Source organism: Hyla sarda, chromosome 2 (genome assembly GCF_029499605.1).
Source record: "Hyla sarda isolate aHylSar1 chromosome 2, aHylSar1.hap1, whole genome shotgun sequence".
NCBI classification, from domain to species: Eukaryota; Metazoa; Chordata; class Amphibia; order Anura; family Hylidae; genus Hyla; species Hyla sarda.
In genome coordinates, this window is record NC_079190.1 from 30,741,679 (window position 1) to 30,764,106 (window position 22,428).

Genomic DNA, 22,428 nt, shown 5'->3' on the forward strand with positions numbered 1-22,428 from the left:
TTTATCCCATTTACATATATCCTCCCCCAGTCACAGCATCCTCATTTTATGTACTAACTTTGTGTGGCACAGCATCAAATGTCTTAGAAAAGTCCAGATACATATATAACATCCACAGCTTCACCCCTGTCCAATCTATACCTGATAGATTAGTCTGACAGGATCTATCCCGCATAAACCCATGTTGATGTTTTCCAGGTGCCCTTTTCTTTGTCAAGCCAATGAGGTCTAAAAATTATGTGACGATGATGGATCCTCTACAAGAATCCTTTGGAGATACAATGGGGAGCATTCTGTTTATTCCACCATTACTGGGAGACATTTTTTGGTTTGCATCAATTCTGGCTTCTTTGGGTAAGACTTAATTACAAACTTGGTAAATAAATAAAGTCATATATTGAGAATTTTACCCATCCATGTAATAGTTTATCCATTAGTGGTCAAGTCTAAATGAATCATACCAGAATCTTAAAGGATATTGATGGCTCATTCTGAGGATGTTAATTAAAAAATCCTGAAAACCCCTATAAACCCCTTTTCTCTAACATTAGGTAAAAATAATAAATATACTGTGGAAGCATTTAGCATTGCTTACCTGTCTGCCCCAGTTCTTACATCACCCAAAAAACATTTTTTGTGGGTCTGTAATTCTCTACCTTACCAAGTGCTCTCACTACTGGTTACGCAGTTGCTCAGAACTACAATTTCCAGAATACATTGCTTTGCCTCAGCTCTTCGTCACAGCCCCCCACAGCACTTCTGTCAGCTCCCCTCCCAGAGCTGCTGCAGAACCTTGCATAACACAACAGAACAGTCTGCAGAACCTTCTGCATGCATTCCCTGTCTGTTACTCTGCCACAAGGCAGTATGCTGAAAACACACTTCATTCTCACTAAATGTCCCAATAAAGATATGTATATAAATGTGTATATGACAAGGAGATGGTGATGTAGGCTATAGGAGCTGGTCAGAGGTGATGACATCACTCAGGGGGTGGGGCTTTAGCTGAAAGATAAGATCCAGCCACACCTCCTGAGACAGCAGAGGATGATGTGTTGTCTAGGGTGAGAGGGAGGAAACAGGGAGCTTCTAAGATAACACCACAGTTACAATGACAGGACTACACAACTTCCTGTCAGGAGTAAATCCGGCAAAAAGATACTGAAGCAAGAACAATTTGTGATAGCACAGTTATATGTCTTGGGTTAATAGTTTTATTTTTTTCTGATACCGGATTACCTCTTTAAAGGTATGAGATTACTCATTTAGTTGATTTTAGTTCATTTTACCACCACAGATGGCTGAGCTAACCCAATCTCGGACTCACCCCAAACTCTGTCATTACTGTGTCTTGAGCAGTTAGGTATAATAAGTTGAAACTCAATGTAATAGTCCCCACACCTACCATGTTCCATTAATAATCCTAGTTATTACATGTGGAGAGTGCAACAGGGACCAGGAAGTACTGCTATCTGTGAACTCATTTATCTAACCAATCCTATGTTCTCTTATAGGAGCCACAGTCAGAGTTATTCTAGATGTCAAAGGATACATATCTATAATAATATCGGCTTGTACGGTCATTCTGTATACTTTGCTTGGTGGACTCTATTCCGTGGCGTATACAGACGTCATCCAGATGCTCTTTATGCTAGTCAGTCTGGTGAGTGATACGTAAGAAGGATAACTAGCCCAACGTGGGGTACTGGGATATCAATTGTTATGGCTGACTATCCAGTCTATAGTACAGTGGTCATTGGGTCAGATTGGGACAATTTTGAGTTGTTTTTAGGTCCCCAACTCTTTTCAGAATTTTTTTTCTGATAAAAAGCTCCAAATTCCTTACACTCTTAGGCTCTGTTCACAAGGTGGAATTTCTGAGTGGAATTCTGCTGGAATAGTCTATTTTTTCTGCGGATTCCACTTGGAAATGCATTTCCATCTATGAGACAGGGTGTTTCCGAGTGGTCCTAGCACCAGCTGAAACATTCAAATGTGCTGAATGTCTGTCTGTGTTTTCAGAGTGTGAATATGGCCTTAAAGGGGTACTCCGCTGCTCAGCATTTGGAACAAACTGTTCCGAATGCTGGCGCCGGCGCCGGGAGCTCGTTATATCATAGCCCCGCCCCCTCATGACATCACATCCCCATCCCCTCAATGCAAGTCTATGGATTGGACAGCTGTCACACCCCCTCCCATAGGGGGTGCCAGGAGCTTGTGATGCCATAGCCCCGTCCCCTCATGATGTCACATCCCACCCGCTCAATGCAAGTCTATGGGAGGGGGCCTGACGGCTGTCACACCCCCTCCCATAGACTTGCATTGAGGGGGCGGGGCTATAACATCACGAGCTCCCGGCTCCAGCGTTTGGAACAGTTTGGGCTCATTCATACTCCTGTTAGGCTATGTTCACATGGCGGAATTTCCAACATGAAATAAGGTTCACACCTACCTGACAATTCTTGAAAAATGACAGAAAATGTGAAATTCCTTATATGGGGTACAGTGTTGGAATCAGGGCAACAGAGGTTGCAACACATCCATAGAGTCAAATGATAAATTCTGTCCACTTGCAGCCACTTTCAGAAAACAACTTACAGGGGTATTCCAGGGAATTTTTTTTTTTATAGGTAATTGTGCTTGTGTTGCTGTTAAACAGAAGATAAACATATACTTACTTTCCTCTCTCCCCCACTGCTGCTGTTCTGAATGATCACCATCCCACTGTGCAGCACTATCAGTTCAGCTTGTGGAATACCTCGCCCAGCCAATCAGTGGCTGAGGTGGGACATCAATCTCTCTACTGATTGGTTAACAGGCAATTGAATGGGCCAACCCTGACCCCAGAAATGCTGGGGCTCTGTTAGAATGGTGGCAGTGGAGGCAATGAGCAAGGTAAGTATATGATTTTTCTATTTGACTGCCAGTTTAGCATAATTACCTATGAAATCTTTCCCCAGAATACCTCTTTAAGAGCTTACAGCATGCTTTTTTAAATTTGTGTGTTCAATGTGTAAGTTGTTTGCAAATCTTAAAATTCAAATCTCATATAGAGTGGTGACCCTGGGCTTTGGCCCATGGCCCGAAGTTATTATACATCAGACATATTCTCCTTTTGGTCATACAAAAAAATGTTAATAGCAGAAAAAGTTTTTAGCCTAAAATATAATAATATTAATTGTCCTGAATATTCACTTAAGCTGCGAGCTTCCCTCACCCATCCCAGTCCTGGCCTTTGTGAGAACTAATATGGCTGCATTTCCTGTTCAAGAGTATATCCAGCTCACCCCTAGTGAGTGACCCAGCCCGGACTAGGCTGTACGATAAGTAGCAAAGAAGGGATTGTCCAACGCAGCGAAAGCTCGAATGCAAAATTTTCTTTATTCCGACACAGCAGCACAGGTAAAATGAACAGCAGTGACGCGTTTCGACCGCCTAGGCGATCTTAGTCCTACTAGCCAGTAGGACTAAGATCGCCTAGGCGGTCGAAACATGTCACTGCTGTTAATTTTACCTGTGCTGCCATGTCAGAATAAAGAAAATTTTGCATTCGAGCTTTCGCTGCGCTGGACAATCCCTCCTTTACTGCATTTCCTGTTGTCACCTTTTCAATAGAAAGGTGATAGAACTGTTGAGAGGCCTTTTTTGATGTTCTTTTGAGCAATGATAAACATGGTGCTGTTCCTTGTTGTTTTTAACTTTTCGTAAATATTAAATGAATACTAATCATTTGTCTTATTTTAAACGTAGTGGATTTGTGTACCATTTGCTCTTCTAAATTCTGCATCTGAAAACATTGCTTACACAGCAGTGCACGAACTCTACCAAGGGCCGTGGATTGGTAATATACAACCAAAGTACATTGCAAGATGGTTGGATGATTTCGCTTTTCTGGTAAGTTCCCTTCATGTTGAATAGAGTCCGGCACAATATCATGAGGCTTCTATTTACCAGTATTTATTCTCTCTATTTTTATTATTCCATCTTTCAAATGATACACTTAGTATTGAGTTTAATGTATAGTGAGCTCCCCCTAGTGATGGCTACAGACAAGAGTTTTATAATTTAAAGGGGTTATCCAGGAAAAAACTTTTTTTTTATATATCAACTGGCTCCACAAAGTTAAACAGATTTGTAAATTACTTCTATTAAAAAATCTTAATCCTTTCAGTACTTATGAGCTTCTGAAGTTTAGGTTGTTCTTTTCTGTCTAAGTAATCTCTGATGACACGTATCTCGGGAACCGCCCAGTTTAGAAGAGGTTTGCTATGGGAATTTGCTTCTAAACTGGGCGTTTTCCGAGACACTTTATGGAACCAGTTGATATATAAAAAAAAGTTTTTTCCTGGAATACCCCTTTAAAAGAACGGCGCACCAACTTTCCCTGCGCACGGAGCAGAGGTTTAACATGCCCCATCCAAACATTTTCTATGAGAGTGCCGGAGATACATGAGTACAGTGTATGTTAAGCGCTCCCATAGAGAATATATGTAGTGGACATGCCGACCCTGCGCAAGGGGGTGTGGACAGCGTTTCTTTGATCGGATTCCCAACGGTCGAACCCATGCGATCAGACACTTATCCCCATCCTGTGGATAGGGATTAAGTTATCAAATACTGGAATACCCCTTTAATGTTTTAATGTACAGTAGTGTCATATTGGCATTGGTTAATAGCTGTGCCATATACCTCAGCAAGTGTGCACCATGTTGGGTAATACAGCACTTACTTCTTCAATAAAGAGGTTGTCCTACAGGCAAGGACCAGGGTGAAATAATGACAATAAAATAAACTATACTCACCCATAAATTTGCCACTGTTTCAGTGCCACTGTTTGTGTATGTGAAGCTGTACATACAGGAAGTGACAGCTGAAGTCAGAGATGTAAGGGACGTCATGGTGGCACTTCTGGCTGGGAAAACCGGAGCAGAAGCAAATTTAAGACCGAACAGGGTTGGGCCGGGACTGTTATGTAGCCCTGGAACTTGATAGCACATAGGCCTGATGCTGCACCACAGTGGCAGTATGGATAAATGGGGCAGTAGTTTGTCCTGGAAAAAACAGCAACACCCACTTATCAACCCCCCCCCCCCCCCCACTCCTCTCTATCTGTTCTAGTGGATGGGGTCCTGGTTACATAAAGGACATTATGGGGAATCTGTCCACTCCCAATCCTGGAATAAGCTGCCTACAGTTTGGTAAAAGTGTTACAGAAATAAACAAAATGGTCATTGAAGTGTCAAAGAGGTAGTGTCAGGTCCTGAAAGCTGGCACACCTCGCGGGCTGGCACGCCTCCTCACTCCCCCTCTCCTGAATGACCTTCCTTGATGACCGTCAGGGCTCGGCGCCGGAGCCTTTTCATGACATCTCCAGTGTACAATGAATAAAATTGTAGGGCACACACGTGGTGAGTTTCCCTGCTCTAGGCACATGTGCTAGACTCCATGATAGGGTTTAATGCTGGAACTGAGCCCTGACTGTCCAACAAGGCGGGTAAGATGAGGGGGAATAAGGAGGCGTGCCAGCCCACAACACTAGGAACTTGACAACTTGGCACCACCTCTTTGACACTTAACTGAACATAAAAACCTTTCGCAAGCATAGGCAGCACCTATACCAAACTGTAGATATCTTATTTAGGGATCGAGCGGTTACAGATTCCCTTTAAGTTCAATATAAGATTTATTAGGGAATTATACATCATGCTCCCTTTAAATATCTATAGTGGAGAGTTGCTGCACAAACCAGTTTCTACTCTGAAGGACTTGACCAATCATTGTGTATCATTGAAGCCCCAATGTAATACTATATTTATCCTGCAAAGGAGCTGTAGTAGCTTCTATGCCAAGTACTGCTGATCAATTAGTGATGAGCAGCAGGGGTCATATTCGAATTCACGATATTTCGCGAATATATTGACGAATAGTCGTCCTATGTTTGCAAAATTTGCATATTTGCCATGTTCGTTCTCTTTTATTTTTCCATGCGAAAATTCGTAATGAAATTCGCATAGTGCGCATACGCAATTATCCAGTCTGGAAGTGCCAATATTCACATAAATATTTGCATAAAATCGCATAAAATAAAGAATATTCATCATTACAAATATATATCACCATATGCTAAATATTCGAAAAATCTCGAGAGTGCCAATATTCGTGGTAAAAATTTGCATCTCGAATATTCGCGCTCAACACAACTTATGAGGGGGTCCAGCAGGTGAATATCTTGGGACAAACCTGGTTGTACAACCCTTTTAAAGGGGCACTCCACTCGAAAACATTTTCTTTTAAATCAACTGGTGCCTGAAAGTTAAACAGATTGCAAATTACTTCTATAAAAAAAAATCCCAATCCTTCCAGTACTTTTCAGCTGCTGTATAATACACAGGAAGTTCTTTTCTTTTGGAATTTCCTTTTCGCCTGACCACATGTCTTCTGTGCTGACACCTCTGTCCACGTCAGGATCTGTCCAGAGCTGTAGAGGTTTGCTATGGGGATTTGCTCCTGCTCTGGTCAGTTCCTGACATGGACCAAGGTGTCAGCAGAGAGCACTTGTGGTCAGGCAGAAAGGAAATTCAAAAAGAAAAGAACTTCCTGTGTATTATATAGCAGCTGATAAGTACTGGAAGGATTGGGATTTTTTAATAGAAGTACAATTTAATAGATTTACAAATCTGTTTAACTTTCTTTCACCAGTTGATTTAAAAGAAAATGTTTTCCAGTGGAGTACCCCTTTAATGAGCTTGATCAACAAGTCTATTAGAGTCACCTTTGTACCTATATCTGTAGATTATTAGTGCTTCTATTTCAGAGTCTGGGAGGCATTGCATGGCAGACTTACTTTCAGAGAGTCCTTGCTTCATCATCTTCCAAGCAAGCGATGGTGACTTCCTATGTCTCTGGAGTGCTCTGTGCCATCATGGGTATTCCATCTATTCTCATTGGGGCTGTGGCGGTCTCCACTGGTATGTACACGAGTTACGTTCACCTTTCTGTGTATGGTACTATTATAAGAGGGCATTGTGTGGCTAACACTGTTATAGCGAGACTGAAGGGCCGTACAGGCCCTTCAGTCTCGCTATAACAGTGTTAGCCACACAATGCCCTCATAACACAATACAGGAATAACACTCGAAGTGCTACTATTAAGGGGAAAGTCACATTTGCGACCTTTATGGCATATCCCATTTCATGTCCCATGGTTGAGTCTGCTGTTCTGCCCGTCCACTATACATTATGCTGCAGCTCTGCTTGTTTAGATTGGCTCCAGCATAGCACAATACCAGCATAAGCTCTACATCATAGTACATTTATTTCCATGACTTAAAGGGTACCTTTCATCAAAAAAACTTTTTTATATATTAGAGATTAATGTATGCAGAATAACTTTCCAATAGCATGTTATTAAAAAATATGCTTCTTTCTATTTAATTTTCCACTTTGAAAAAATGACCACTAGGGGTCTCCCTACCAGTCCTTCTTTATAGATTTCAGACTCATGCAGGAGTCCTAAAGCTCAGACTGCAGCCGGGACACAGACAAGCTCAACACTGCTCCCTGGCAGTGAGCAGTGTTGAGCTTGTCTGTGTTCCAGCTGCAGTGTGAGATGTAGGACTCCTGCATGAGTCTGAAATCTATAAAAAAGGACTGGTAGGGAGACCCCTAGTGGTCATTTTTTCAAAGTGGAAAATTAAATAGAAAGAAGCATATTTTTTAATAACATGCTATTGGAAAGTTATTCTGCATACATTAATCTCTAATATATAAAAAGTTTTTTTTGATGAAAGGTACCCTTTAATCATGGATGAGCCCAAGATCTATAAAACATATATGATTTATTTCCGATTAAGTTGTGTATATTTACTTCTATCCACACTGAAGATGCCTATAATAGACTAAATATAATAAAAAGTGTCATACCCCTTACATTTTTTAACCTTATTAATACAATGGCAGCGTTCCATATTATGATACAGCCATCTGCCAATTGCTGTATTTCTTTCAGACTGGAACCAGACTAGCTATGGCTTGCCAACACCCTACGAGAGAGATGAGGCCAATATGATTCTTCCGCTTGTTCTCCAGTACTTATGTCCAACCTATGTGTCAGTCGCCGGGCTGGGAGCCATAGCTGCGGCTGTTATGTCCTCTGCGGACTCTTCGCTTCTGTCAGCCAGCTCTATGTTTGCCTACAATATCTACAAGAAGATGCTAAGGAAAACAGTGAGTGCCAGCCTGATGGTCACATAGAATATGGCAGGAATCTGTAATTTTGAGTTTGTAATATTCCTGAATTGATGATCTCTTGAACTGTGGCTCCGACTGTATAGTCTCAAAAAGGTTAAAGGGGTATTCCGGCCAAATTGCGGGGGGGGGGGGCGCCGTTGGGTCTCCCCTGCGATCTCCATGGAGCCCCTGCAGCGTCCCCAGTCTTGGAACTGGAGACGTGATATTATGCCACGCCCCATCTTGACGTTACACCACGCTCCCTTCATTCATGTCTATAGAAGGGGTCATGACGGCCGTCACCCCCCCCCTCCCATAGACATGAATAAAGGGGGTGTGGCGTGACCTCAGACATCTCATCCCCTATCCTTTGGGTAGGGGATAAGATATATTTGGCCGGAATACCCCTTTAACATCAGGATATCTGTAAGATCATGGGCAGTGGCTTACCCACAATAGAGACAGGGAAAACGTCTGCCATGCGGCCTGTGGTATCAGTGAAAAGATTTCAATTGGCCCTGCAGCTACAAGCAATTCCGGGACCATCAGACTTGTGTAGAACAGATGTGTCACATGCAGCATAGAATAATGCAGCCCTGAGCTCACCCAAAACCCCTTTTCCTGCCTACTTGTGTATCCGCCCTTTACAGCGGATCCACAACTGGGCGCCGGTCAATCCGATGGACTAAAGTGCGTTGGCGACACAAGTAAAAATAATATACAGAACTATACAGAGGTTTGGGGAGGAGGTCAGACAGGAAACCAGGATAACATATAACAGCAGGGATGCAAAGTAGTAAGAAACAAGTTATCTGGAGATATAGCAGCCGGTAAATTGCGTATTGGCTAACACCAATATATGGCAAGTATGAGAGAAATGACAAAACCGGATACCAAGAGATATAGTGGCAGTATTACCAAGGATGAAGATGGGTGAACAAATAACTGGAGTCAGGATTCTATACAGATCAGGATACACAGGCTCTGAATCACACAAGACTAAACTTAGTAAAGGGGAAAAGCAAGAAGCAATGCATCAGGACCTATACTGTAGCAAAGTACAAAACACAAACAGGCCTAAATACAAGTTAAGAAACAAGTTCCAGTTACAGATACAAACTAGACAGAAGAAAACCGACCATGAGTACAGACAGATTACAAGACAGTAAGACTAGGCTAAAAACTATATAAACGTGTCAGAATAACAAAGCCATAGTTAAAACAAAGTACCAAGTCTGAACGGAAACCAATAGGACTAAATCCAGAAGAAAGCTTAAAATCAACCTGGGAATCAAATACCCCTCCTTAGCTGCTGATTGACCCGGGCCTGTAACTCCTCACTGACTATTGTGCAGCATCCAAACTTGGCCTGGTGCGCTCGTTACAGAATGATCTTTATTCATATGTACAGAAAATTGTTAGTTACGCATTTTGGGATACTAGTCCCCTTTATCAGATCAGATGATTTTCAGTACCTATGAATAAAGATTATCTGTTCTACATACATTTTAGACTACACCAACATGTATCCGCCAACAAGGAGAACATACAAACTCTATGGAGATATTTCTCCTGGTCAGAATCAAACCTAAACTCAAATGTTTGCAAGAAAACAGTTCTAAACAATGAGCCGCCATGCTGAAACACCAGGAATACTACAATATGATTATCAACCCTTTTTTCACCCTAGACCACTAGATATACTGTCCTGCTTCCAGAAATATTACTCGAGCACTATCTATAGCCTTCCTATGGAAACATATGTGATGCAGTTCACGTAGAAGGTTTGGAAAAGTGTTTATAATTAAGGAAGTGGTGGGAGGTATTTAGCACTCACTACTACTGTCAACACCAACATGCTTGGGCACTCCTTCTGTACATTGATAAAAACATATTGGCCAAATGGTCAGAGTTACTCAAACACTGGCCTGTATGTTAAGATGAATGTAGATACATATTAGCTGTTGGTTGTATAGGCATGATGGGAATTGTAGTTTTGAGACATCTGAAGGTCAATAGTTTGGAGACCACTGGTCTAGACTAAATTCTGTAAAAAAAAAAAAAGGATAATTTATAGCAAGAACGTGCCACCCACTATGGTGTCCTGGGACAGAAGGTCCTGGTTTTTGTTTCTCCCTCCATATCCTGACCTAGTTCCTTGGCCAACAAGCAATGATTTTGATAACCCACTCAGCTGACGAAAGAACATTTGCTTGTTACACAGGATGATGTCGGCTTGTTCTGCCAATAATGGCCCAGTGTAAACGTGCACTTGGTAAATCTCTGACTTAACTAATTCTAATTAGGACAAGGTTTGCCCACCTATATTTTCCAGAAGAGGAGGGCAGATTTGGGACTAGCTCCTGCATTCATTGGCTAGGAGACTTAAATATGATTAAACTCTTCTTCTAAGCTCTGCTGCCTCTATAGTATATATGCCATTGGCTCTGAGAGCATGCTCACTACAGATTTTAATAATTTTTAATGAAACATAAGGGTTTATTTCTTTTATTTGCAGGCTTCAGAAAGAGAAGTCTTATGGGTCATGCGCCTCTCCATGGTCATACTGGGCTCTGCAGGTACAGGACTGGCATTTCTATCCAACTCTGTGTATGACTTGTGGTTCCTGAGCGGGGAGCTTGTATACGCTCTACTATTCCCACAACTTTGCTGTGCCCTCTTCATCCCCGGCACCAACGTCTATGGCTCAGTAGCTGGATTTTTCTTGGGTTTCCTTTTAAGACTCCTTGGGGGAGAAAATACCTTAAAAATTCCTCCGGCTCTTCATTACCCCGGATGCATCCTTGTTGATGATACCTATGTGCAGTTATTTCCCTTTAAGACATTCACTATGCTGGTCAGTCTGATCACCATCATCGTCACGTCATATCTGGCGCAGGTTCTGTTCATGAAAAAGATTTTGCCGATCCGGTGGGATTTGTGCAATGCGTTTCGAAAGGATCCAAATCACCTCAGTGAACACGAACTAGAGGAGCGGGTGGGACTGCAGACCACATGAGACCAAGAGAACTTTTCAGAAGAGGACAATTGTCCATGTATTTTTCCAAAAATAATTGTATGCAATAATAATAATACTACAATGTAAATAAGTGCAGAGTGATAATATTTTATATAGACCGTGTGGTGGTAAAATGCTAATGAGAAAAATTGCTTTACCTAAAATTATGTAGATACAAAGATTTTATTTTGGAGGTGGTGACTTCTCACCATAAATGAAAGATGAAAGGCTCAGACATGCTTGGTGCAGCTTGTTTAGTTGCTTCTAATTTACAATCCTTGTCAGTGCTGTAATATGCTCTTTATGTACTGTACTCCTGGTGAGCTTGTGGTGAGCTCATGCAGCCAATCAGAAAATACAGAGCTGCAGTTCAATGATTGGAAGAGATACAGCAGCAGTCTGTGGCCCTGTTCACACAATGTTTTGTTGGTTGAGAGAGAGGACCTGTGGTCAACCCCATACATAAGATTTGAGTGAACTGATCACACCCCTTTTTACATTTTCTTGATACGCCCTTCTGTTCCTGAGATGAGGGTTTGTAGTTTGTCTGACATTTCAGGGAATCAGATGGGCGTGAACTTAATTTTAAAAAAGTGGGAGTGGCTATCATGTGATGGGCGGGGTTATACAGTCAGAGGTGTGGATGCTGCACATTGAGGGAGCTTGGATACCTAATATACACTCTCTGGGGGAGATTTATGAAAACCTGTCCAGCGGAAAAGTTGCTGAGTTGTCCATAGCAACCAATCAGATCGCTTCTTTCATTTTTCAGAGGCCTTGTTAAAAATGAAAGAAGCGATCTGATTGGTTGCTATGAAAGAAGCGATCTGATTGGTTGCTATGGGCAACTCAGCAACTTTTCCTCTGGACAGGTTTTGATAAATCTTCCCCTCTGAGTGTATAATCCCAACATGAGTCAGATGGGCGTTAACAAAATTTTTATAATGGGAGGGAATAATAAGCTATGGGCGGGATCATACAGTGTGCAACATCTGACTATATATTCCCATCATGAGTCAGATGGGCGTGGACATCATTTTAATAATGGGAGGGGCTGTCAGGTGAAGGGTGGGGTTATATAGTCAGGAGATGTGTATTAGGTGTATACACCCCTCAATGTACCACATACCCACCCCTTGACTGTATAATCCTGTATCAAGACACTGTAAAAAGGTGGGTGATCAGCATGACCTAAGATATTTAATGGTAATGTAATCCCATGTTTTGGGTTGGCCACAGGACCACCTTAAAGGGGTACTCCACTCCTCAGCGTTCTGAGCAAAATGTTCCGAATGCTTTGAGCCGGCGCCGGGAGCTCGTGACGTCATAGCCCCGCCCCACATGACGTCACGCCCCACCCCCTCAATGCACGTCTATGGGAGGGGGCGTGACAGCCGTCACGCCCCCTCCCATAGACGTGCATTGAGGGGGTGGGTCGTGACGTCATGTGGGGCAGGGCTATGACGTCACGAGCTCCCAGTGCCGACTCTAAGCATTCGGATCATTTTGTTCCAAACTCTGAGCAGCGGAATACCCCTTTAAGATTTGATGCTATGTTCAATCATTTAGTTAGATTGCATAATTCGCAGGACTTGTTTCCTAACTTTACTCTTTCTATACAGAAGCCGCTTTGTCACCAGACCACATGGTTGACTCTTTTTTTTACGATGACATCGGCTTGAAACTTCTTTTTCCCTATGGAGCAGTCAATGCCATGATTTGGCTTGTGAGGGGGGATGTAATGGAGAATGTTCAAATGTATAAGCTGCTAAATGTAATCGTATAAAGATATGTTCACATACAACTATGCACATGTGTAAAGAGACATTATTACATGTTACCCCACCCCCACCCACCCCCCAAAAAAATGACAATGTATGTAATAAAAACCACCAAAATGTTAAACCCATACCCAGATACTCATACACTGCTTGGCTTACTGATTCATTCGGCGCTGGCCACATTCAGAATATCCAGACTGGTTTTGTCTGGCCGGAAATACCGAAGTGTGAATCCGGCCTTAGGCCGACTCAGAGATTGCGGGGACCCCCCGATCAGACATGTTACCCCCTATTCTTTTGCATAGGGGATAACATATCTAGAGGCAGATTACCCCTTTAAGGCTCTTTAAAGGGGCCAAGCATTGACCTGCAGGGACGTTATCTCCAACAGGTGGCCCCAGAAAGCAAGCTCTCTTCCTTCTGAATTTAGACTACTTTTAAGATATATTTTTTTTTCCAGTGGAGCAGTGTATGGTCTCCATAGATTTCACATGCCTCATGGAGCTCTACTCAATGAGAAACTTAACCCTTTCAGTCTGAATGCCACAATGATTTTTCGTATCATGCAATTGTATGTTACACATGCTATTTTATGGTCCTGTTGGAAATTCAAGTTTGTGAGGACTTAATAGGTGCAGTTACTATTGCAGTCTCCTCATGTAGTTTGACAGGAGCTGCAGAGCAACATGTGTTCTTCTATCTCTGGCCAGGACTAGACTGAAGAGGAAAAGGTTCCACCTCTAATCCAAGGCTAGGGGGATGGATAAGTGAAAACTCATGCAGCTACTGGCTAGGAGCTCGTACATGTGACTAGATTCTGCTCTCTTTACATTTTGCAAATGCAATGCAAGACAATTTTCAGCACAACTTTAACCCTTTACATGCTGTTAGATTCTGTGTTTACATGTTATACCAGAAAATACAAGAAAATGCATATGCAATGTACAAAATACTGTTATAGGCCTTAAAAGGGGATAAGATCCCTGGGTTGGCCACTGGGACCTTCTGTGATCTCCATGTCGGCACCCAGGCGTTCTGAACATTTAGTTCAGAACACTGACTTCAGGTGCCCGTGGTCGTGATGTCACGCCACGCCCTCTCCATTCATGTCTATGGGAGGGAGCATGTCGCTCAACCACAGCCATCACGTCCCCTCCCATAGACCTGAATGGAGGGGGCGTGACGGCTGTGGTCACCCATAATCTGGCACAGAGCAGACTTTGCTCCATGCAACAGGTTACTGGGGTGTTACGTTGGAGATCGCGGGGGTCTCAGTAGCCGAACCCTTCGTGATCAGACATCTAGGGGCAAAGTATGCCTTTAAGCACTTACAACACACATTTTACTGTCCCGCAAACCTTATGATACCTCCCCTGTGTACCGTATTTATCGGGGTATACCACACACCGGGCTATAACACGCACCCTCATTTTACCAAGGATATTTGGGTAAAAAAAGTTTTTTACCCAAATATCCATGGTAAAATGAGGGTGCGTGTGTGCGCGTGTATACCCCGATACACCCCCAGGAAAGGCAGGGGGAGAGAGGCCGTCACTGCCCGCTTCTCTCCCCCTGCCTTTCCTAGGGTCTAGAGCCCTGCTGCCGGCCCTTCTCTCCCCCTGGCTATCGGCGCCGCTGCCCGTTCTGTCCCCCTGACTATCGGTACCGGCGCCCCATTGCCGGCGCCGATAGCCAGGGGGAGAGAAGGGGCAGCGGCACCCATTGCCGGCGCCGCTGCCCCGTTGCCTCCCCCCATCCCCGGCGCCGGCAATGGGTGCCGCTGCCCCTTCTCTCCCCCTGGCTATCGGCGCCGCAGTGGGGCGCCGGTACCGATAGTCAGGGGGACAGAACGGGCAGCGGCGCCGATAGCCAGGGGGTGAGAAGGGCCGGCAGCAGGGCTCTAGACCCCAGGGAAGGCAGGGGGAGAGAAGCGGGCAGCGACGGCCTCTCTCCCCCTGCCTTTCCTGGGGCGGTATCGGCGTATAACACGCACATAGACTTTAGGCTAAAAATTTTAGCCTAAAAAGTGCGTGTTATACGCCGATAAATACGGTAATTTAGTGTAGAAGCTGGTAAAATTCCCCCTTTTATCTAATCTCAGTTGTCCGTTTCACAATTGTGCAGAAATTCAAATACCCTTTTGTTGTAGAATTGGCTAGTGCACAGAGAAAATAGGGGGATTCTGACTGCACAAGTATTTTTCACTAATGTTACTATGGAACTCAAAGTTAGGCAACAACAACAATAAATAACTAAATAAATATATACAGTATAGTATAAAAACTTATTTTACAGTACCTTGTATAAAAAGTTTTTGCAAAGTTTTTTTAATGGTTTTAGTAAGAAGCTCCACATTTATTCCATATAGAAATATGTGCATTCTAGATGCAGATTTTTTTTATATATCGTTTTTACTTATTTTTGACGCTTTTTTCATGGTTGTTCCACACACAACTTTTCGAGGCAGTTTTTCATTCAGTCTTATAAGTTATAGGGGTGCGCCGCCCCTAGAAATCTTATTCCTCTTCCAAAGGATAGGGGATAAGATGTCTGATCACCGGGGTCCCGCCGCTGGGAACCCCTGAGTCACGCCCCCTCCCATAGACTTGCGTTGAGGGGGCGGGGCTGTGATGTCACGATCCTCCAGCCCCTGCATTGCCAGTCATCTGGCATGGAGCGAAGCACCAGATGACATAGGTGCTGCAGGAGAGATTACGGGGGTTCCCAGCGGCGGGACCCCAACAATCAGACATCTTATCTCCTATCCTTTGGACAGGGGATAAGATGTCTAGGGGCAGAGTACCCCTTTAAATTCAAAAGTGGATCTTCCTGGGAAGAAATGTATACAATGCATTCAGAACGTCTACCAACTTTTTTGTGGTTTTCACGTTTTGTGATGTTGTTCCTTATGCTAATATATATATATATATATATATATATATATATATATATATATATATATATATTCCCTATCAACCTGCAGTCAATGCCCTATAATGAGAATGTCAAAATAGAATTCAAGAAATTTTAGCAAACTTATTAAAAAACATTTTTTTTCCATCAACGTAAGTATTCAGACCCTTTTCTATGACACTTGAAATATAGCTGTGGCTCCTCCCATTTCTCTACACCTTGATTGGAGTCACCTTTGGTAAATTCGTCTGATCGGACAGGATGTGGGAAGACACAGCCCTGTATATATAAGGTCTCATGGCTAACAATGCATATCAGAGTGTTACACCAAACTAACTTATCAGGGGAGCAAGGTCTTGATAAGAGAGAAGACCAAGTACCCAATGGTCACTCTGTCTGAGCTCCAAAGATTCTGTGTACAGATGGGAGAAACTTCCAGAAGGTCAACCATCACTGCAGCCTCCACCAATCTGGGCTCTATGGAAAATTGGCCAGAAAGAAGCCTCTCCTCGGTAAATTACACATGATAGCCACCAGAAGTTTGCAGAAAAAAAAGCACATAAAGGACTCTTAGACTGTGAGAAACAAGATTCACCATGTAGCACCCGGTGTTCTGGAGGAACTGCCCATCACCTGCAAATAACATCCTTACAGTGAAGCAAAGTGGGGGCAACATCAAGTCTGGAGGAAACCAGGTACTGCCCATCACCTGCCCAATACCATCCCTACAGTGATCATGGTGGGGGCAGCATCATGTCTGGAGGAAACCAGGCACTGCCCATCACCTGCCCAATATCATCCCTACAGTGATCATGGTGGGGGCAGCATCATGTCTGGATGAAACCAGGCACTGCCCATAACCTGCCCAATACCATCCCTACAGTGATCATGGTGGGGGCAGCATCATGTCTGGAGGAAACCAGGCACTGCCCATCACCTGCCCAATACCATCCCTACAGTGATCATGGTGGGGGCAGCATCATATCTGGAGGAAACCAGGCACTGCCCATCACCTGCCCAATACCATCCCTACAGTGATCATGGTGGGGGCAGCGAAATGTCTGGATAAAACCAGGCACTGCCCATCACCTACCTGATACCTTCCCTACAGTGATCATAGTGGGGACTGCATCATGTCTGGAAACCGGCACTGTCCATCACCTGCCCTATACTATCCCTACAGTGATCATGGTGGGGACAGCATCATGTCTGGAAACCGGGCACTGCCTATCATCTGCCCAATACCATCCCTACAGTGATCATGGTGGGGGCAGCATCATGATGTGGGGGAAACCAGGCACTGCCCATCACCTGCCAAATACCATCCCTACAGTGAAGCATGGTGGGGGCAGCATCATGGCTGGAGGAAACCAGGCTCTGGCCATCACCTGCCCAATACCATCCCTACAGTGAAGTATGGTGGGGCAGCATCATGTCTGGAGGAAATCAGGCACTGGCCATCACCTGCCCAATACCATCCCTACAGTGATCATGGTGGGGGCAGCATCATGCCTGGAGGAAACCAGGCACTGCCCATCACCTGCCCAATACCATCCCTACAGTGATCATGGTGGGGGCAGCGTAATGTCTGGATGAAACCAGGCACTGCCCATCACCTACCTGATACCTTCCCTACAGTGATCATAGTGAGGACTGCATCATGTCTGGAAACCGACACTGTCCATCACCTGCCCTATACTATCCCTACAGTGATCATGGTGGGGACAGCATCATGTCTGGAAACCGGGCACTGCCTATCATCTGCCCAATACCATCCATACAGTGATCATGGTGGGGGCAGCATCATGATGTGGGGGAAACCAGGCACTGCCCATCACCTGCCAAATACCATCCCTACAGTGAAGCATGGTGGGGGCAGCATCATGACTGGAGGAAACCAGACTCTGGCCATCACCTGCCCAATACCATCCCTACAGTGAAGTATGGTGGGGCAGCATCATGTCTGGAGGAAATCAGGCACTGGCCATCACCTGCCCAATACCATTCCTACAGTGAAGTATGGTGGGGGCAGCATCATGGCTGGAGGAAACCAGGCCCTGGCCATCACCTGCCCAATACCATCCCTACAGTGAAGTATGGTGGGGGGCAGCATCATGCTGTGGCGGTGTATTTCAGCAGCTGGAACATTGAGACTGGTCACTTTGATGGAAAACTAAATGTAGCAAAGTACAGAGATATTCTTAATGCAAACCTGATCCACAGCGCTCTGGACCTCAGTCTAGGCTAACGGTTTACCTTCCTACAAGACAATGACCATAAGCACACAGCCAAGACAACACAGGAGCCGCTTAGGGACAACTCTGTGAATGTCTTTGAGAGGCCCAGCCCGATCCCTGACTTCAACCCAATGGAACATCTCTGGAGAGAACTGAAAATGGCTTCCACCGACACTGTCAATCTGACAGAACTTGAAAGGATCTGCAGAGAAAATTCCCAAATGCAGTAAACCTTGTTGTCTCATCCCTAAGAGGACTGGAGGCTGTAATCTTTGCCAAAAGGGCTTAAATTATTCCTGAGTAAAGGGTCTGAATACCGTATTTATCGGGGTATACCACGCACCGGCCTATAACACGCACCCTCATTTTACCAAGGATATTTGGGTAAAAAAAGTTTTTTACCCAAATATCCATGATAAAATGAGGGTGCGTGTGTGCGCGTGTATACCCCGATATACCCCCAGGAAAGGCAGGGGGAGAGAGGCCGTCGCTGCCCGCTTCTCTCCCCCTGCCTTTCCTGGGGTCTAGAGCGCTGCTGTCGGCCCTTTTCACCCCCTGGTTATCGGCGCCGCTGCCCGTTCTGTCCCCCTGACTATCGGTGCCGGCGCCGATAGCCAGGGGGAGAGAAGCGGCGCCGACAGCCAGGGGGAGAGAAGGGGCAGCGGCACCCATTGCCGGCGCCGCTGCCCCGTTGCCTCCCCCCATCCCCGGTGGCATAATTACCTGAGTCGGGTCCGCGCTGCTCCAGGCCTCTGTCGTGCGTCCCCGGCGTCATTGCTATGCGCTGAACGGCGCGGCGCATGACGTCAGAGCGCCGCGCCGTTCAGCGCATAGCAATGACGCCGGGGACGCACGACGGAGGCCTGGAGCAGCGCGGACCCGACTCAGGTAATTATGCCACCGGGGATGGGGGGAGGCAACGGGGCAGCGGCGCCGGCAATGGGTGCCGCTGCCCCTTCTCTCCCCCTGGCTGTCGGCGCCGCTTCTCTCTCCCTGGCTATCGGCGCCGGCACCGATAGTCAGGGGGACAGAACGGGCAGCGGCGCCGATAACCAGGGGGTGAAAAGGGCCGACAGCAGCGCTCTAGACCCCAGGAAAGGCAGGGGGAGAGAAGCGGGCAGCGACGGCCTCTCTCCCCCTGCCTTTCCTGGGGGTGTATCGGCGTATAACACGCACACAGACTTTAGGCTAAAAATTTTAGCCTAAAAAGTGCGTGTTATACGCCGATAAATACGGTACTTATGTCTATGCAATGCTATTGTCATATTTGTCATTATGGGTTATTGAGTGTAGATTGATGGGGGAAAACAACATAAAAATGTGAAAAATTTAAAAAGGTCTGAAGACTTTCTGAATGTAGGTCCTTCTTTTGGCTTTGGCTCAACAAACTGAATGAAAAAACTGCCACAAAAAGCATTTTTGGTGCAGATTTTTTAAATCCCATTGACTCCAATGGGATAAACCATATCAAAAACTGAAGCACTGTCCTGGATTAAGAACCAAATATTCAGGTAACTTTCATATTTGAGATGTTTGTATTTCTGTATTGAGAGTAGAACATTTTTCCACCTATTTACACTCATTGTTGCTTCTGTCCTGGAGAGGAAAAGTCTCCAGTTCTTCCCTTGTCGAACGGGTCACGTCTTCTGCTTTTCTCACATTGCAGACATCCCACTGTTTTGGCAGTAGAGATTTCTTAAACAAGAATTCTGAGACATAAGATACAAGTATCTGTGTACCTAAGGCTACAAGCATAGTGAAGGTCTTAAATGGGAAAAGTTGAATGTAGGCCCCATTGATAAGTGTGCACCAGGGATAGTGGATGATGGGTGGAATGTTTATGGAGTGAACACCTCCCAGTATTCTCAATATGAGGCCCACCAGAAATCCAGCTGCCGAACCATAAGTGTTCATTCTTGGGACAAACAGTACACAGCAGAGTTGTGGGAAAACTACAGCATAGACCATCTCCCCACACATGAACCACAGGTCATAGATGGAGTTAGACAGGAAAGCCATCCCAGCAGCTGTGCTTCCCAGCACTATGGTGGAAACCCTCATAGCCACCATCACCTCCTTCTCCGAAGCCTGGAAACAAGAAAACATGAACTACATTAGGAAATACATCAACTTGCCCGAAGACTACTGTAATAGTATGTGTTATAGGTCTATTTCATTCCCTCAACCATTAAGCCTATTTCTCTTTGGGTCTGAATGGTAGATATCAGTGCCGGGCTGTCCGCCTGCCTCTACACAATAAAAAAAAAAGAATGATAATTTTGTGGCTCCGGCCACTCTGCCCACACGACGCCCCTCCTCTGGCCACGCAGGATTGTCGCTTGCAAGCCCCTGTCGTGTCCCTACCTGCGGCGCCAGAGGGATAAGAAATACAGGCCGGCAACTCCTATTGAGAGATATACTGCAGCAGAGTTGGCACACCCTTGCAGTGAGCAGCGCTGTCTTCGATCCCGCTACATTCCCGGCACCCGGCTAGTGGCAGGCATCGGTGCTGATCTCCAGGAGGGTGAGTAAGGGCAGGGTGGGGGTGGGGAGGCGGGGGTGCCGGCGGCGGGAGGTTGGTATGTATGATAGAAATGTTTATGTATGAAAGATGTGTGTATGAATGATCAATGTGTGCATAATAGGTGTGCATATGTATGATATATGTGTTTATGAAAGATGTGTGTATGTATGATATCTGTTTGTATGATATATGAATGTATAATAGGTGTGCATATGTATGATATATGTGTTTATGTATGATGCATGTATGCATGATAGATGTATGTATGATAGATGTATGTATGATAGGTGTGTGTATGATAGATGTGTGTATGTCTTCGACCCCTCTTCATCCCCGGCACCTGGCTAGCAGCAGGCAGCAATTCTCATCTACAGGAGGGTGAGTAAACTGGGGGGGGGGGGGGGGGGTTTATGATAGAAGTGTGTATGTATGATAGATGAATGCATGATAGATGTATCTATGATAGATGAACGGATTATATATGTACAGTATGTATGATAGATGTGCTTATGATATATCTATGTATAATAGATTGTATGTATGATAAATGTGTGTATGATAGATGTGTGTATGTATGATAGATATATGTATCATACAAGAATCCATCATACATATATGGAATCTATCATAAATACAGACATATATCATGCATACACATTATACATACACCAGTCATATACGCATCTATCATACATACACTGTACATCAGACCCACGTCCATCATATATACATATATGAGGAGATTTATCAAAACCTATGCAGAGGAATAGTTAACCAGTTTCCCACAGCAACCAATCAGATTGCTTCTTTCATTTTACAGAGGCCGTTTAAAAAAAAAAAGGGATCTGATTGGTTGCTATGTGCGACTTGTCAACTTTTCCTCTGCAGAGGTTTTGATAAATCTCCCTCACACTGTATTTCAATGCGGAGGGGTGGGGGTTGGGGGGGGGGTATAGGAGACAATTGGTTACAGGTTGGCCTAGGGCAGCACATAACAAAAATACACCACTGATGGGTTGGAAATTATTCAGTTCGATTGGTGGTCTCCAATCTATTGCTCTCCAGCTGTTGCAAAACTACAACTCCTATGATATTCTGACAGCCTTCTGGAGAAGTGGTCTTGGGGAGGGGGCAGAGGAGTTGGGAGAGGCCTTAGGGGTCTGGGGGAAGGGGACAGAGAAGCCTGGGGAAAACCTAGGGGTCTGGGGGGGGAGCAGAGGAGTCTGGAGGAAGACTAAGTGGTCTAGGGCAGTGGTGGGCAACCTTTTTTTTCAACTGAGCCAAATCTCGCCAAAACCACAATTGAAATTTATTTTGAGAGCCACATTTTTAAAACCGAAAATACATAGGATGGTACACTGTTTTTAGTTTCAATAAGTTGTTGTTATATGTGGGGGCACATGACAGGGGGGGGGGTCCTGTCATTTGCCCCCACATATAGTGCCCCGCTGCCATGTGCCCCTCATATATAATGCCCCCCTGACATGTGCCCCTTATATATAATACCCCATGTCCTGTGCCCCTCACAATATAATGCCCACTTGACATGTGCCCCTCACTTATAATGCCCCCTGTCATGTGCCCCCACATATAATTCCCCCTGACATGTGCCCCTCACATATAATGCCCCCCTGACATGGGCCCCTTATATATAATACCCCATGTCCTGTGCCCCTCACAATATAATGCCCCCCTGACATGTGCCCCTCACTTATAATGCCCCCT

The 22,428-nt window shown here is 44.8% G+C and overlaps 2 protein-coding genes across 2 annotated transcripts in view; one reads left to right on the plus strand and one right to left on the minus strand.

Annotated features, from left to right (window-relative positions):
• LOC130358341 (high affinity choline transporter 1-like) overlaps positions 1 to 12,011 on the plus strand; it is a 38,272-nt gene extending 26,261 nt beyond the window's left edge. Inside the window, exons 3-8 of the mRNA XM_056561480.1 lie at positions 199 to 354; positions 1,515 to 1,663; positions 3,751 to 3,894; positions 6,815 to 6,968; positions 8,009 to 8,226; positions 10,748 to 12,011. Of these exons, the coding sequence (XP_056417455.1) occupies positions 199 to 354; positions 1,515 to 1,663; positions 3,751 to 3,894; positions 6,815 to 6,968; positions 8,009 to 8,226; positions 10,748 to 11,248 (1,322 nt within the window). The 3' untranslated portion in view covers positions 11,249 to 12,011. The remainder of the gene's footprint in view (positions 1 to 198; positions 355 to 1,514; positions 1,664 to 3,750; positions 3,895 to 6,814; positions 6,969 to 8,008; positions 8,227 to 10,747) is intronic.
• Positions 12,012 to 19,615: 7,604 nt separating this feature from the next.
• The window catches only part of LOC130357599 (high-affinity choline transporter 1-like), a 76,535-nt gene continuing 73,722 nt past the window's right edge, over positions 19,616 to 22,428 (minus strand). Inside the window, exon 8 of the mRNA XM_056560318.1 lies at positions 19,616 to 20,267. Coding sequence (XP_056416293.1) covers positions 19,749 to 20,267 — 519 coding nt within the window. The 3' untranslated portion in view covers positions 19,616 to 19,748. The remainder of the gene's footprint in view (positions 20,268 to 22,428) is intronic.